At 36.7% G+C, this 13,894-nt stretch overlaps 1 protein-coding gene across 3 annotated transcripts in view; it reads left to right on the top strand.

The window, feature by feature from the left end:
• The window catches only part of UBN2 (ubinuclein 2), a 79,671-nt gene that overhangs the window by 16,531 nt on the left and 49,246 nt on the right, over positions 1-13,894 (top strand). For all 3 annotated transcript variants that reach the window (XM_081146324.1, XM_081146323.1, XM_081146322.1), the window contains exons 3-7: positions 1,513-1,614; positions 5,853-5,990; positions 6,853-6,956; positions 8,817-9,306; positions 12,305-12,375. In XM_081146324.1, coding sequence (XP_081002450.1) covers positions 1,513-1,614; positions 5,853-5,990; positions 6,853-6,956; positions 8,817-9,306; positions 12,305-12,375 — 905 coding nt within the window. The remainder of the gene's footprint in view (positions 1-1,512; positions 1,615-5,852; positions 5,991-6,852; positions 6,957-8,816; positions 9,307-12,304; positions 12,376-13,894) is intronic.

Below are 13,894 nucleotides of genomic sequence, written 5' to 3'. Positions count from 1 at the left end.
GTAGTGTAGTGCCTCAATAATTTTAGGCTTTCTGCTCACTTAAACTACTTGTAACAAGTTTATAGTATATAACTTTTAGAATACATATAATATTTTATACCTGAGATAGAATGAGTTCTTTATACTGCAATCAGCCAGAGTTAAAAGGCTTCATAAAGTGTGACACAGAAAGTGAAATCTACAGTAACGGGTTCTTGTTTTTTTTGTTTTTTTGTTGTTTTACTTAAAAAAATGTATTTTATTTAGAAAGAATCATAAACTCACAAGAAGCTGCAGATAGTAGTACAGAGAGGTCCCTTATCCCCAAAACCCAGTTTATCCCAGTGGTAATATCTTTTACGTAAGTAGAGTTATCAAAACTAGGATATTGACACTCACACAATACAGTTAACTGCGCTACAGACCTTTTCAGATTTCACAAGTTTTTGCATGCACTCATTTTTCCTTTTCTTGTATTTTTTTTATTGTTTTTTAAATATATTTTTATTGGTTTCAGAGAGAGGAAGGAAGAGGGAGAGATAGAAACTTCAGTGATCAGAGAATAGTTCATAGAGGAAGGGCGCAGAGAGAAACATGGATGTGAGATTGTAAATCAATTGGCTGCCTCTTGCGCGCCCCCTACTGGGGATCAAGCCCACAACGCAGGCATGTACCCTGACCGGGAATGCAACCAAGATTTCCTGGTTCATGGATCAATGCTCAACCACTGAGCCACGCCGACCAGGTTCATTTTCTTGTATTTCTATGGGTATAATTCTATGACTTTTAAAAATAAGAATAGTTTGGATTTATAGGAAAGTTTCAAAGATAATACAAAACGTTCCTATGTAGTCCTCACCCACTCTTCCCTAGAACATTCTCACATTTGTATAGTTCATTTGTTACCTTTAACTAGCCAACAATGGTGCATTACTATTAATTAAACTTCCCGTTTTCTTCAGATTTTATGAGTTTTCCACTAATGTTCTTTTTTAGCTCCTGGATACCATCCAAGGTACAACATCACACTTAGTCATTGTGTCTCCTGAGGCTCAACTAGATGGTGACCGTTTTTCATATTTTCCTTGTTTTTGATAATCTTGACAGCTTTGAGGAATATTGGTCAGTTATTTATAGAATGTCCCTCAAATTAGTTTGCCTAATGTTTTTCCCATGGGTTAGTTTGTCATGATGCTTTTCTAATTGTTAACCTGTAACTGGGGTTATAGGCTTTTGAGAGGAAGAGCACAAAGGTAAAGTTCCATTTTTATCACATGATATCAAGGGTACATTTGTCAACACGACTTATCACAGGTTATTTGCTGTAAGGTTACTTTGGCTCCTCTTTTTCATACTCTAGTCTTTGGGAGGAAGTCCCTAAGCACAACTTATATTCAAGGTGTTGGGGAACTTAAATTCAACCTCCTGGAAGGAAGATTATCTACAGAAATTGAGATTCTCCCAACATGTATTTTTTGACTTTATGGAAATAGCATGAGTACTGAATCAGTCTAACATATTTGTTCTTTACAGGGTGGGAAACCACGTAAACACCGGAAGGATCGGCTACAAGATTTAATTGATATAGGCTTTGGCTATGATGAGACAGATCCATTTATTGATAACTCAGAGGCTGTGAGTAATGTATCTTTAATATAGCAGTAATTCTTTGTTTTTCTGGGATAGTAGAAGTCAAGGGTAAAATAAAGTAAGTAAAATAGTTCAGTGAATGTTTTTGCCAACTAATCCCCTCTTTATGTACATCTAAATCGTTTCTAGTTTTATGCGCTTAGAAATAGTTGAGCATCTGTTTACAACTTATCTTTGTGTATATAAGATAATTACAAAGTGCAAATACATGTGTAGGATGAATTTCTAGCAGTGGAATTTATTGTTCAAAATGTATTTACATCTTGAATTTTTAATAATATTGCCAAACTTGGGCCAGGTGTATTTTGAAATGACTTCCATGTAAGAATCTTGTTACCTTGAAGATTGGAGCTACTGGGTTAAAGTTAATCTGGCAGACATCTTTAAAATGTACTTAATTTTTTTATTTCTAAATATATTTTTACTGAATTCAGAGAGGGGAAGGGAGAGAGAGATAGAAACATCAATGATCAAAGAGAGTCATTGATCAGCTGCCTCCTGCATGACCCCTACCGGGGATGGAGCCCATAACCCTGGGCATGTGCCCTGACCGGGAATCAAATTGTGATCTCCTGGATTGCAGGTTGATGCTCAACTGCTGAGCCACGCCGGCTGGACTAAAATGTACTTATTTTTTTTATTGCTGCCAAGGCTTACTACAGTGGAGGTACTTAAGTACCAGCCTTTATCACCAGCTTGTTTTGGTCAGGCCCTATGGCTTTTTCCCTGGAATCTTCTGTCTCTTGTTAAAGGAAGAGGAATTTAGGTGAGCATTTAAGGCCTTTGGCAGTCCGTTGATGCCATAGCAAATGAAGCAGGGTATGCCCTGTTTTGGGTAGATAAGGTACATGTTCTTACATTCTTCTCAGTGTACCAGAGTAGTCTAAACGCTGGGATTATGTTGTTGTATATTCTCTTCAGTGGGCGGTGGTTACATAGGATATATAAAAAGTGACACTGAGGTGATTATTTTACTACCCAGAAATAATTATATGTCTTTTTCCTGTTATGACAGTGCTCAGTTGCATAGATGATGACAAGGCATATGGTGGTGGGAGAGTAGTAGGAAGGACTTCCAGCATGAGGCACACTGGATACCCTGTCATACTTCTGAGTTACTTTGGTGTCCCGACATTTTGTAGGAGTAAAATACTGACAGTACCCTTTACAGTAGAGGTTGTCAACGAGTAGTTAGGTAATGGCGTATTTTCAAGTCTTGACCTTGATTTGGAACTCAAGTCAAAAGTCCTAGATTCCAGACCCTACTCGATTTCTAATTCACCAGAGACCAGGAGCAAGTCTTTTAGCATCATCCACTTTACTCTGCTATGATTGGCTTGCCCAGCAGAATTACTCTGAGACTCAAGATAATTATATGCTGAAAAGCATAAAGCATGTATAAAGCATTAGTATTAAAGTTAACATTATATGTAAAGTAGATTTTGAATTCTAAGTAACTCAAAAAGGAGCTTAGCCATATATAAATGGACATTTCATGTACTGAGGCTTATATAAATAGCATTTTTAAAAATTAATAAACTTAATTTAAGAACAGTTTTAGGTTCACAGCAAAATTGAGCAGACAGTACAGAGATTTCTTATATACTCCCTGTCCCTACACATGCACAGCCTTCCCCATTATCAACATTCCCCCACCAAAGTGGGACATTAGTTGCAATTGATGAACCTACACCATCACCCAAAGTCCATAATTTACATTAGGGCTCACTCTTGGTGGTGTACATTCTGTAGGTTTTGCCAAATGTATAATGACACGTATCCACCAGTACCGTACCATACAGAATAGTTTCACTATCCTAAAAAAACTCTGCCTTGCCTATTTGTGCCTCCCTAATCCAGTAATTTTTTTACTGTCTCCTTAGTTTTGCCTTTCATAAATAGCATTTTAAATACCTTCTTTTGTAGTATTCAGAATTTTCCGATAAAGTGTTTTTCAAACTGACTTTTGTAGTCCATAATTGGATTATATATCGATTTAGAAAGTGGCCAGCATTTTTTGAAATAGGACAGAATAGGAGCTGTCATAGTAAACCACTGATAGGCTGTGTGACTTTGGTTATGTGTACGTGCACTGGATTTTGATGTGTAATGTATTTTCCACCTGGTTGTGGTAAAGAAAATTTGAAAGCCACTGCTTTAATAAATAAGGATAAATTTTGTAGGTGTAAGTTATATAAAAGTTGTATAATTAGTTACATTTTAGGACAAGGTACATCACTGTTTTATAAGAGGAAATTGAACATAAAATTAAGCTTGTTCATTTACTTGCAAAATAATTGTGCATTGTTGTCTTTAATAGATTATTTGGTTCTTTTTTTGAGATAATTCAGACATAAAACAGTTGTGATTCAACCAAATGATTCTCCTCTTTTCATTGATTATTTTGCCAGTAAGCTTCTACTGTTCTTACATTATTTGATAGTGAAAATAATCTGGTTATAGTTACTTTTCAAAATCCTGTAATTGTATAAACACCTGAAAATAAATGATTTTGAAGATATTTTAAGTCTCACAGTTAAATGCTGCCAAATTTCTAAAAGACTGAAAGAAAATATGTTATTAATACAGGCAGGAGTAACACTTGTGTTTAGGTTCTCTTTTAAATTTCACTAGAACATTCTCCTGTTTTATAATACCAATATATTGATGATAAGTGATTTGCTCTGGGTTACAATAGCTAGTCATTGGCAAAGGATTTAAAGCCAAGCCTTCTGATTCAGTGTTCATTGGCTCTTAACACATTCTACCTGAAAGAATAAATTGCATTTGCACAGAGAGTTTGTTCTGCTGAAGAGTGCTCAGCAGAACACTGCAGAACACACATGTGGAGCACATCCACTTGTCCCATAACCTGGTAATGAAGGTGTTGCCGACCTGAGAAGCTGCTTGGTGTAGTGGGTAGGTGGGGAGTGAGCCAGTGACTCTGCTATAAAACTAGTAAAATTACTCTGGCGAGGTTCTTGACTGCTCTGAATCTAGTTTTCATTTATAAAATGGAAGATATTTGCCTCCCTTGCCTCACAAGGGTGTCAGGAAGACCAAGTGAAATAGTGTATATATGAAGAAGCATTGAACATTATAAAGCAGTGTACGGGTATATGTAAGCAGAAAGTGCAGGTCTATTTATCTTACCACAATTATACATTTTCAGGATAATTACAAATGAAAAGTCTTTTCACTTTTAATCCTTTACTCCTCCCATTACTCCATTACTCATAGACCGTACTGGACCCCTTCTATAGGTCTTACCTGTAGATTTAAAAAAAAATTTTGTTTTTAAAGGAACGCCATCAGGATTGCAAGGCCCATTTAAAAAAAAAAAAGTTTTTATTGATTTCAGAGAGAGGAAGGGAAAGGGAGAAAGAGATAGAAATGTCAATGATGAGAGAGTCATTGATCGGCTGCCTCCTGCACGCCCCTGACTGGGAATTGAGCCCGCAACCCGGGCATGTGGCCTGACCGGGAATTGAACCGGGATCTCCTGGATCCTACGTCGATGCTCAACTGCTGAGCCATGCCTAGCTGGGCTTGGGATTTCGTTTTAAATTGGTAATTTTTTGTAATCTTGTCATGAATAAAATTGCCTACTGATATGGTAGGAAATGAAATTTATCTGTCTGGACTTTTAGTCATGTGTTTTAACTTGTTTCACTTTCTCATCAGAACCATTGTCATTAAGAATAGCAGTAGTACCCAGCTGGGCATGTCTCAGCTGTTGGGTATCGACCTAGGATCCAGGAGATCACCGTTCGATTCCCGGTCAGGGCATATGCCCGGATTGCGGGTTCGATATGCAGTAGGGCGTGCAGGAGGCAGCCGATCAATGGTGACTCTCTCATCATTGATGTTTCTGTCTCTCTCCCTTCCTCTCTCTTACTCTCTCTGAAATCAATAAAGACATATCTAAAATACATATTTATCCTTTATAAAAAAGAATAGTAGTGATCCTTAAATTTTTTCTCAGCAGATGATATATTTAGAATTTGTTCCATTATTTAGAAATGCCTTTCTAATAAATGCTGAATGATTAGAGCTTATTTTTATTCTAGATATTAACTTTTTCTAAATTTATCCCGCAAACATTCTCAGTGCTGTCAGTTTTGCAGTTAGGATTTAAGGAAGATGCTGACATGGTGATTGGATTTCTTTGACATATTTATAAAATTAAAGATAATAGTATGTATCTGAAACTTTTTCTTTAGTATGATGAATTAGTTCCCGCTTCTCTAACAACAAAATATGGAGGCTTTTATATCAACACTGGCACCCTACAGTTTCGCCAAGCTTCAGATACTGAAGAAGAAGATACTGCAGACAACCAGAAGCACAAACCACCCAAAGTGAGTTTACTTAAAATTGCAACAGTAATGAGAGCATTCAATTAATAGGATATACTCTTTGAATTTTACTTGTGTTTTACACTATGTCTATAAGGAAAAGTAAAGTGTTAAACATTGTTTAATGAATCTATGGTTAATTACATGCTTTAAAGTAAAATTATATAGATATGGGGAAGTGATACTTATATCAGAATTATATTTTTAAAATTTCTCCATATGTTATCTAATCTACTGTTTCTGGGATACAATTACATTTTCAAAGTATGTTAAAACGTGGTTTGGAAATGACTGTTAAGCTCAGCTGGTGCAGCTCAGTGGTTGAGTGTCAACCCATGTATCAGGAGATCACGGTTCGATTCCCAGTCAGGGCACATGCCCAGGTTACGGAGGCATGCAGGAGGCAGCTGAACAGTGACTCTCACTGTTGATGTTTCTATATCTCTCTCGCTTCCTCTCTCTGAAATCAATAAAAAGATATTTAAAAAAAGAAAGAAATCACTATTAATTGCCATTACTTTTCCTAAGATATAATTTGCAAAGCAAATTATTTAGAATATATATATATTGTATTTGGTAAATGGAGAGAGTGTCCTTAGATAAGTTTTCTTTGAAGTGTGGTCCAAAAATGTACCAGAATCATCAAAATGTTTTTTAAAAATACAGATGATAAGGCCCTGCCCCAGATAACAATCCAAACCGGGGTGGGAGTGCTCGTGGACCCCAAGAATCTGCATTTTTTAACAAGCACTTCTAATGCAGACTGAAATTTGAGAAAAAACACTGCCCTGGGTGCTGGATTGCTAGTATCAGAGAAAAGCATTGATACTTAGATAAGTGATATATTGTTTTTATCATTTTGCAGATTCCCAAAATAAAAGAGGATGATATTGAGATAAAGAAGCGGAAGCGGAAAGAGGAAGGGGAAAAGGAGAAGAAGCCAAGGAAAAAAGTACCTAAACAACTGGGGTATGTGAAATTAAACATAAGAGAACCAGTGTCACAGTGTGACTAGTTCTCTTTTAGAAAGATATGTTTAGTAGTAAATAACATAGCTTAGTTGGGTCTAATTTAATAACACTATTTATGAATATCATTCACCTGTTAACTTATAGTTTGATAATATTGTACTTAGTAGAAAGTAGAAGGCTTTGTCATTTTAGAGGCTCACAGTATATTAGATCAGATTTAGAAATTGGTTCATTAAGTATTCTGCTTATTATAACTTTTTACCAATAAGAACCAATTTGAAAAGATGGTGTAAAGATTGAACAAATTATTTTAATCTTTTTTTATGAAAACTAAACTTAGATTCCTTGGGATTGAGTATTGGCAGTAGTCTGTGTGTAAACGATTTATGGTTGTTTCAGTATAAAAAAAGTATTTCATTTAGCTATCATTAACAGTTGTGATTTTAACTAATGATATTACCTCTAAAAACCAAGTAGAATTTCTCAGAAACATTAAGCCATAAGAATAAAATGTTTGTACCATGTAGTCATAAAATTGCCAATTGCCCGTACCTCTCTATGGCTTTTTTAAAAACATTAAGGTACAGAAACTTGTAAGAGGCTGGATATTTCTTCTCTCCTTACCAGGAGAGGTGCATCTGAATTTTGCTCTAGTAATATCCAAAAATTTGATGTGGGGAGGGGTGGTATTTATCTCCTCCTGAATATGAGATTATTGTGACACTTGAGTCATTAAGAAATTGGTAAGAAAAACATTTCATATATGTATATATATCTTCCCTTGCTGGTGTGGCTCAGTTGGTTGGTCATCAGCCTATGCACAGAGAGGTTGCTGGTTTGATTCCCCATCAGGGCACGTGCCCGGGTTGTGGGCTTGATCACCAGTTGGGGGCATGCAGGAGGCAGCCAATCAATGTACACCCTCACATTGATGGTTCTCTCTTCTCTCTTCCTCTTTCTCTAAAAAATCAATAAACTATTCTTAAAAACAACAACAAAAAACCATATATATAACTAACAGTTATTTTAAATTTTCATTATTTACAAGTTAGCTTGTTTGGGAATTAAAAACTATATACAATACCTTTTGTTGAACTTATCATTTTCTCATATTTATAGCCTATTCATTCAGCAAATATTTGTTAAGTACCTATTGTATGACAGGCACTGTTCTTGTGGGTGGATATAGCAGTAAATGAAACGTGGTACTAGTACCTTCAAGGTACTAGTCTTTCAGGTTCCTTAGTGCACATGGAAGCCTATAAGCCTTAGAATTTAGAAAAGATTTCTTATCTGATTGCCTCACACGGCTGTTCCTGGAGAGGAAAGTGAAAAATAAGCAGAGGGTAGTGGCAAACGGAATAGGGACTAGACAGACAGCATGATGATGGATGAAGGCTCGCAGGTTGACACAGAGGATGTCCTGTTTCTTCGGAAGCTCGTAGCACAAGTCACCTGGTTATAAGTTTGAAGTTGTACTATGTGGGCTTCTCTGGTTGTCAGGCAACTCTGTTTTCAGCAAAGTACATTACTTGGTTAATTCTTTAGGTGACTAGTTTATAAATGTGCTAAAGAAAGAACATCCCAAAAAGAGTAGTAAGTTAAACTTGGTGTACTTCAGTAACCCCGAGCTCCCTTCATTTTCTGCTTGTCCACTTTATTCCTTTCACTTTCTTTACTCAAATGTCCATTTATTTATTTAAGTGACAATCTCGATAATGATGAAGATGCTATTGTAAAAGTATAATAAGAAACTTGCTCTCCTGTCTGACAAATGATAATCTGCGCCTGCTTATTTACACAGAGCTTTAATCTTTAAAATCATATGTAGCCTGACTGATTACTTTTTTCTTCACAGAGTTGTGGCTCTAAATTCACACAAGTCTGAAAAAAAGAAGAAACGTTATAAAGATTCTCTTTCTCTAGCTGCCATGCTACGAAAATTTCAGAAAGAGAAGGATGCATTAGAGAAGGAGTCTAACCCCAAAGTCCCAGTGAACTTAATGACCCCCTCTCTGAGTAAAGCCCCTTCTGCTGCTGTGGCATTGGGAAATGATGTCTCGGACTTAACCATGAACAATGCTGACCCGGACCTCCCCATCTTCGTTAGCACAAATGAACACGAACTGTTTCAAGAAGCTGAAAGTGCCCTAAAGATACTAGATGATATTGACTTTGACAGATTACTGGATGCTACTTCTGATGGTAGCCCTCTCTCTGAGTCAGGGGGAGAAAATGGAAACACCACCCAACCAACCTATGCCTCTCAGGTTATGCCCAAGGTGGTACCTACACTCCCAGAGGGTTTACCTGTCCTTCTTGAAAAACGTATTGAAGACCTCCGTCTAGTAAGTGGACTAATTCTCTTGCTTTTCTTTTATTTGCTGCACAAATATAACAGTAAATGTATTTTTAAGACAAAAATAATTGACAATTCTAATACCTATATAAACAACATATAATTTTCCTTTAGACTTTGGCTATGTGCATAGGACTTTGGTTTTATTTATTTATTATATTTGTATATTTAAGTGTAGTTGGCATACAATATTATGTTTCAGGTCTATAATATAGTGACTTGACATATACCTTACGATGTGATCATATTAAACTAAGTCTAGTAATCATCTGTCACTGTGCAAAGTTATAATAGTCAACTTCACCTTTTCCACCTATCCCCCTTTCTCCCTCTGCAACTCTCAGTTTGATCTTTATTTCTGTGAGTCTGGGTTTTTTGTTTTGTTCATTGGTTTTGTTTTTTTATATTCTCCTTATAAATGAAATCATATGGTGTTTGACTTTGTCTGACTTATTTCCCTTAGAGGAATAACCTCTAGGTTCATTCATTTTGTCGAAAATGATTTGAAAGAGAGAGAGAAGCAGAGAGAGAAACATCGATTTGTTGTTCCACTTATTCATGCATCATTGGTTAACTCTTGAATGTGCCCTGACCGGGAATCAAACCTGCAACCTTGGCATATGGGGACGACGCTCTAACCAACTGAGCTACCCAGCCAGGGCAAACAGGAACTACATTCTTTTTCTTTTTCTTTTTTAAATATGTATTTATTGATTTCTGAGAGAGAAAGGCAGCAGAGGGAGAGAGAGAGATGGAAACATCATTGATGAGTCATTGATTGACTGCCTCCCACACGCCCCCTACTAGGGATTGAGCCTGCAACCCAAGCGTGTGCCCTGACTGGGAATCAAACTGCGATCTCTGGGATCCTAGGTTGATGCTCAACCGCTGAGCAACGCTGGCCAGGCAGGAACTACATTCTTAATCCAATAGAAAAGTTCTAAAAACAGCACTAAAGATGTCTAGACAAATACAGACAAGTTTTCCTGTTTACTGAATTTGTCCCATCATGTGCCATATTGGTTAACATTGGGAAAATTAACCATATAAGCAAAGAGAGAGTGTAATCCACTGTTTTGTTAATCAAAAAGTTTTTTTATTTAATCTTCTCAACTACTGCAAGTGTGAAGTATAAGTATTGTTTCCTTTTTGTGGTTAAGAAAATTAAGTTTTAGGTTAAATAGCTTGGTCAAGAGTTACTAGTAAGTGGTAGAGCCAGAACTTAAAAAACGGGTTCACCAGACCCCAAAGTGTATCCTTTTTGCTATTCCCATGTTACCCCATTCCTAAAATCTTTCTAGGTTTTAAAAACAGTACTAGTGATGTGATCCAGGTTTTTCAACATGTAATTCATAATAATTGATATTGCTTATTTAGCAAATGCCTGTACTGTGTATTGAGTGCAATGTCGCTGTGTCCCACATTCACAGAGCACTGTTTACCATTCAGAAGTCTGTACCCTGACCTACTGTATAGTCTAATCCTCTAACATTCATGTGAGGGTAGGTAGTATTCTAAGGCTCAGAGGTTAAGTGATTTCCCCATGGCCACATAATTTTTAAGTGGCTTATACATACTTCAAAGTGAAGATTTAAAGGCAGGACCATCAAGCCCCATAGTTTGCACTCCCTCTGCTGTGTTATATGCAGTTCATTCTCATTTTATAAACAGAATTGCTTAGTAATGAGTGTGTTTCAATCTTGTAAAGCTCTGTCATATTTCAAATACCAAAAACTGTCATTTTACTCTGTAGTAGTCATGCCGGAATTAATACAGGGGCTTCCTAATCCCTTAGGAAATTATCAGTAAGAAGATTAATTTCATTTACTGATGTCTATGAACTCTCCATATTTTTCCTTGAAATATGAGATAGTGTTTTTTCTTCAGGAGATAAGAATTCATCCTGGTGTCTGTCTGACAAGGAGTTCGTTCTTCTTGCTCTTCTCTCACTTTAACATTCTTCTAGTCATCAACCTCTTGACTTTTTTGTTTCTCTTTCTTGAAGTTTAGTTTTCATTCTGGCTTTCTTCCTGTGTTTCTGCTCCCTACACATACCAGACTTCATCCTTTCTAAGAAGCGCTGAGGCACATCTCAGAAATTTTCTTCTTTCCTGCATTTAAAATTGTCAGATAACTTGGAAGACTGAGAGTCAGCATGTGGCTTGCTCAGATTACTGGATTAGGCTTGATGTTTTACATCTAGTGGAAGTCAAGATAAACTGTCCTTAGTGATTTCCCCAGTAAAATTTGCTGATGATTGAGTGTCTTGGTTGGAGACTTTTTGTTTCTGGTCAGCTGGTTAAGGTGACAAACATAATGATGCAAATATTATCCTTAAGCTCATTGATTTAATTTTTGCTTATAATACCTTGGTAATGGTCTTGGCTAATGTTTTTATTGTTAGTGTGTAATTAGGTCGAATCCAGGGTGACAGTGTTGCACAGTTGAAATCAGAAAGCGTCTGGTCTGAGTCCTGGATCCATCACTTACTAGCAGTGTGATTTAGGGGCATATCATGTAGTCCGTTTAAGATTTAGTTCCCTTGTTTGTAAATTGAGGGTACAATACCAGTGTCACCAGCTGTTATGAGTATTTAACATGGTAATGGATAGAATATGACACATTGTAGACAATAATATCTATAGAAAGTGAGATATCTGTTTTCTTTTATCTTGGACACCACAGCAAGAATTAATTAATAAAATACACAAGACACCCAAAACACTAAAAAATCTTGTATGAAAATTTTGTGAATTTAGGAAGATTGAGAAAAATTAAATACAGACATAATGGGAAAGAATGCTATGTATGCTAAATTGTTTCAGCACTCTTTAATTGCCTTGTTAAGCCAGGTTCTAAATTGAGTATGGAGGACATGAAGTGAAGAAAATTATAGCCCCACCCTCAAAGAGCTTATTCTTTAGAAAATAAATATAGAAGAAATAATGTGCTTATTAAGGGTTATATTGTCAATCTTGTTTCTCTAGGCTGCCAAACATTTTGATGAAGAAGGAAGGAAAAAATTCTTTACACAGGATATGAATAATATTCTTCTGGAGTAAGTAATTTTCTTTGTTGATTAAAAAACCTTAAAAGTTATTTAAACCTTAAGAATTTATTTAATATTATTATTTTTAATCCTTACCCAAGGATATTTTTTCCACTGCTTTTTAGAGAGAGTAGAAGGGAGGGAGGGGGTAGAGAGAAAGAAAACGAGAGAAACATTGATGTGAGAGAGACACATCAATCGGTTGCCCCAACTGGGAATTGAACCCCAGACCTTTCAGTGCACTGCCTGACACTCCAACCACTGAGTCACATGGGCCAGGGCAAGAACTTATTTAAAAATATAATAAGCCTCGCCCTGGCCGGTGTGGCTCAGTTGGTTGGGCACCCTCCCGTGCACCAAAATGTTGCAGGTTGGATTTCTGGTCAGGGTACATACCCAGGTTGCAGGCTTAATCCCTGATCAGGGTGTGTGTAGGAGGCAGCTGATTGATGTTTCTCTCTCACATCAATGTTTCTCTAACTATCCCTTTCCCTTCCTGTCTCCCTAAAATCAATAAAAATATTAAAAAATACAAAAATACACAGTAGGCTTTTGAGATACAAGCACTGAGTGCCTGGCTAGTTTCATGCATTAGCTCTTTCCTTTCACCCTCCCAGCGTGTATGATGAACATGTGTTTCTCAGCAAAGTTATTCTTCTGCATATATTGGTTCTCCAGGACCCCTGTGATAATCAGGGCATATTAAAACTGCCAGAGCAGGTGACCACTGTACAGGTTGAATAGAATTCTAGATTTATATGTATTTTTTACCAAATTACATGAAAACATCCTTCTCGGATATATCTGTTTATATTAAATTTGGTATAATTTTCTGTCTTTTTTTTTTTTTTTTTCCCCCAGTATATCTTTATTGATTTCAGAGAGAGGAAAGGAGAGGGAGCCAGAAACATCAGTGATGAGAGAGTCATTGATCAGTTGCCTCCCGCATGCCCCCGACTGGGGATCAAGCACACAACCTGGGCATGTGCCCTGACCGGAAATCGAACCCCGATCGCCTGGATCCTGGGTTGATGCTCAACCTCTGAGCCACGCCCAGCTGGGCTCTGTCTTCTTTTCAGACTTGGGAAAAATACATGTGAACTTTTAAAGCCAAGTAGAAAGTATGGTTTAATGAAGAAATCATGATTGTGGCATAGGATTGAGTCCAATGTGGAAAAGACAAGTTAGATTGGGAAGGAGAGGGTGAAGGCTGATAAATGACATAGATTATATTTAAAGTGTTGGTAATTTTTAGTCTTAGAGTTTGATACTAATAAAGCTGGAGATTCTAATATTGTGATCTCATAAGATGTGCTTAGAAACCTATTGGCTTATAAATTTTGACCATTGGTTACAGAAATTGAGAATATGTCTTACTGCAAGCAGAACTGGGCAAAAAGTGATTCTGGGGAAAGCAGCAAAATTTACTCCTGGTGAAAATAATGTATTGGTGGTTCAGTAGCATCATTTAGAAAGAAATAGAAAATCAGCGTTTGTAATACAGTACTACGCTTTCTCTTTTAAATAT

The sequence above is a fragment of the Miniopterus schreibersii genome (genome assembly GCF_964146895.1).
Source record: "Miniopterus schreibersii genome assembly, chromosome: 9".
In the NCBI taxonomy this organism is placed as follows: domain Eukaryota; kingdom Metazoa; phylum Chordata; class Mammalia; order Chiroptera; family Miniopteridae; genus Miniopterus; species Miniopterus schreibersii.
Note: the sequence above shows the minus strand (reverse complement) of the source record. Positions and strands in the feature narration are given on the sequence as shown.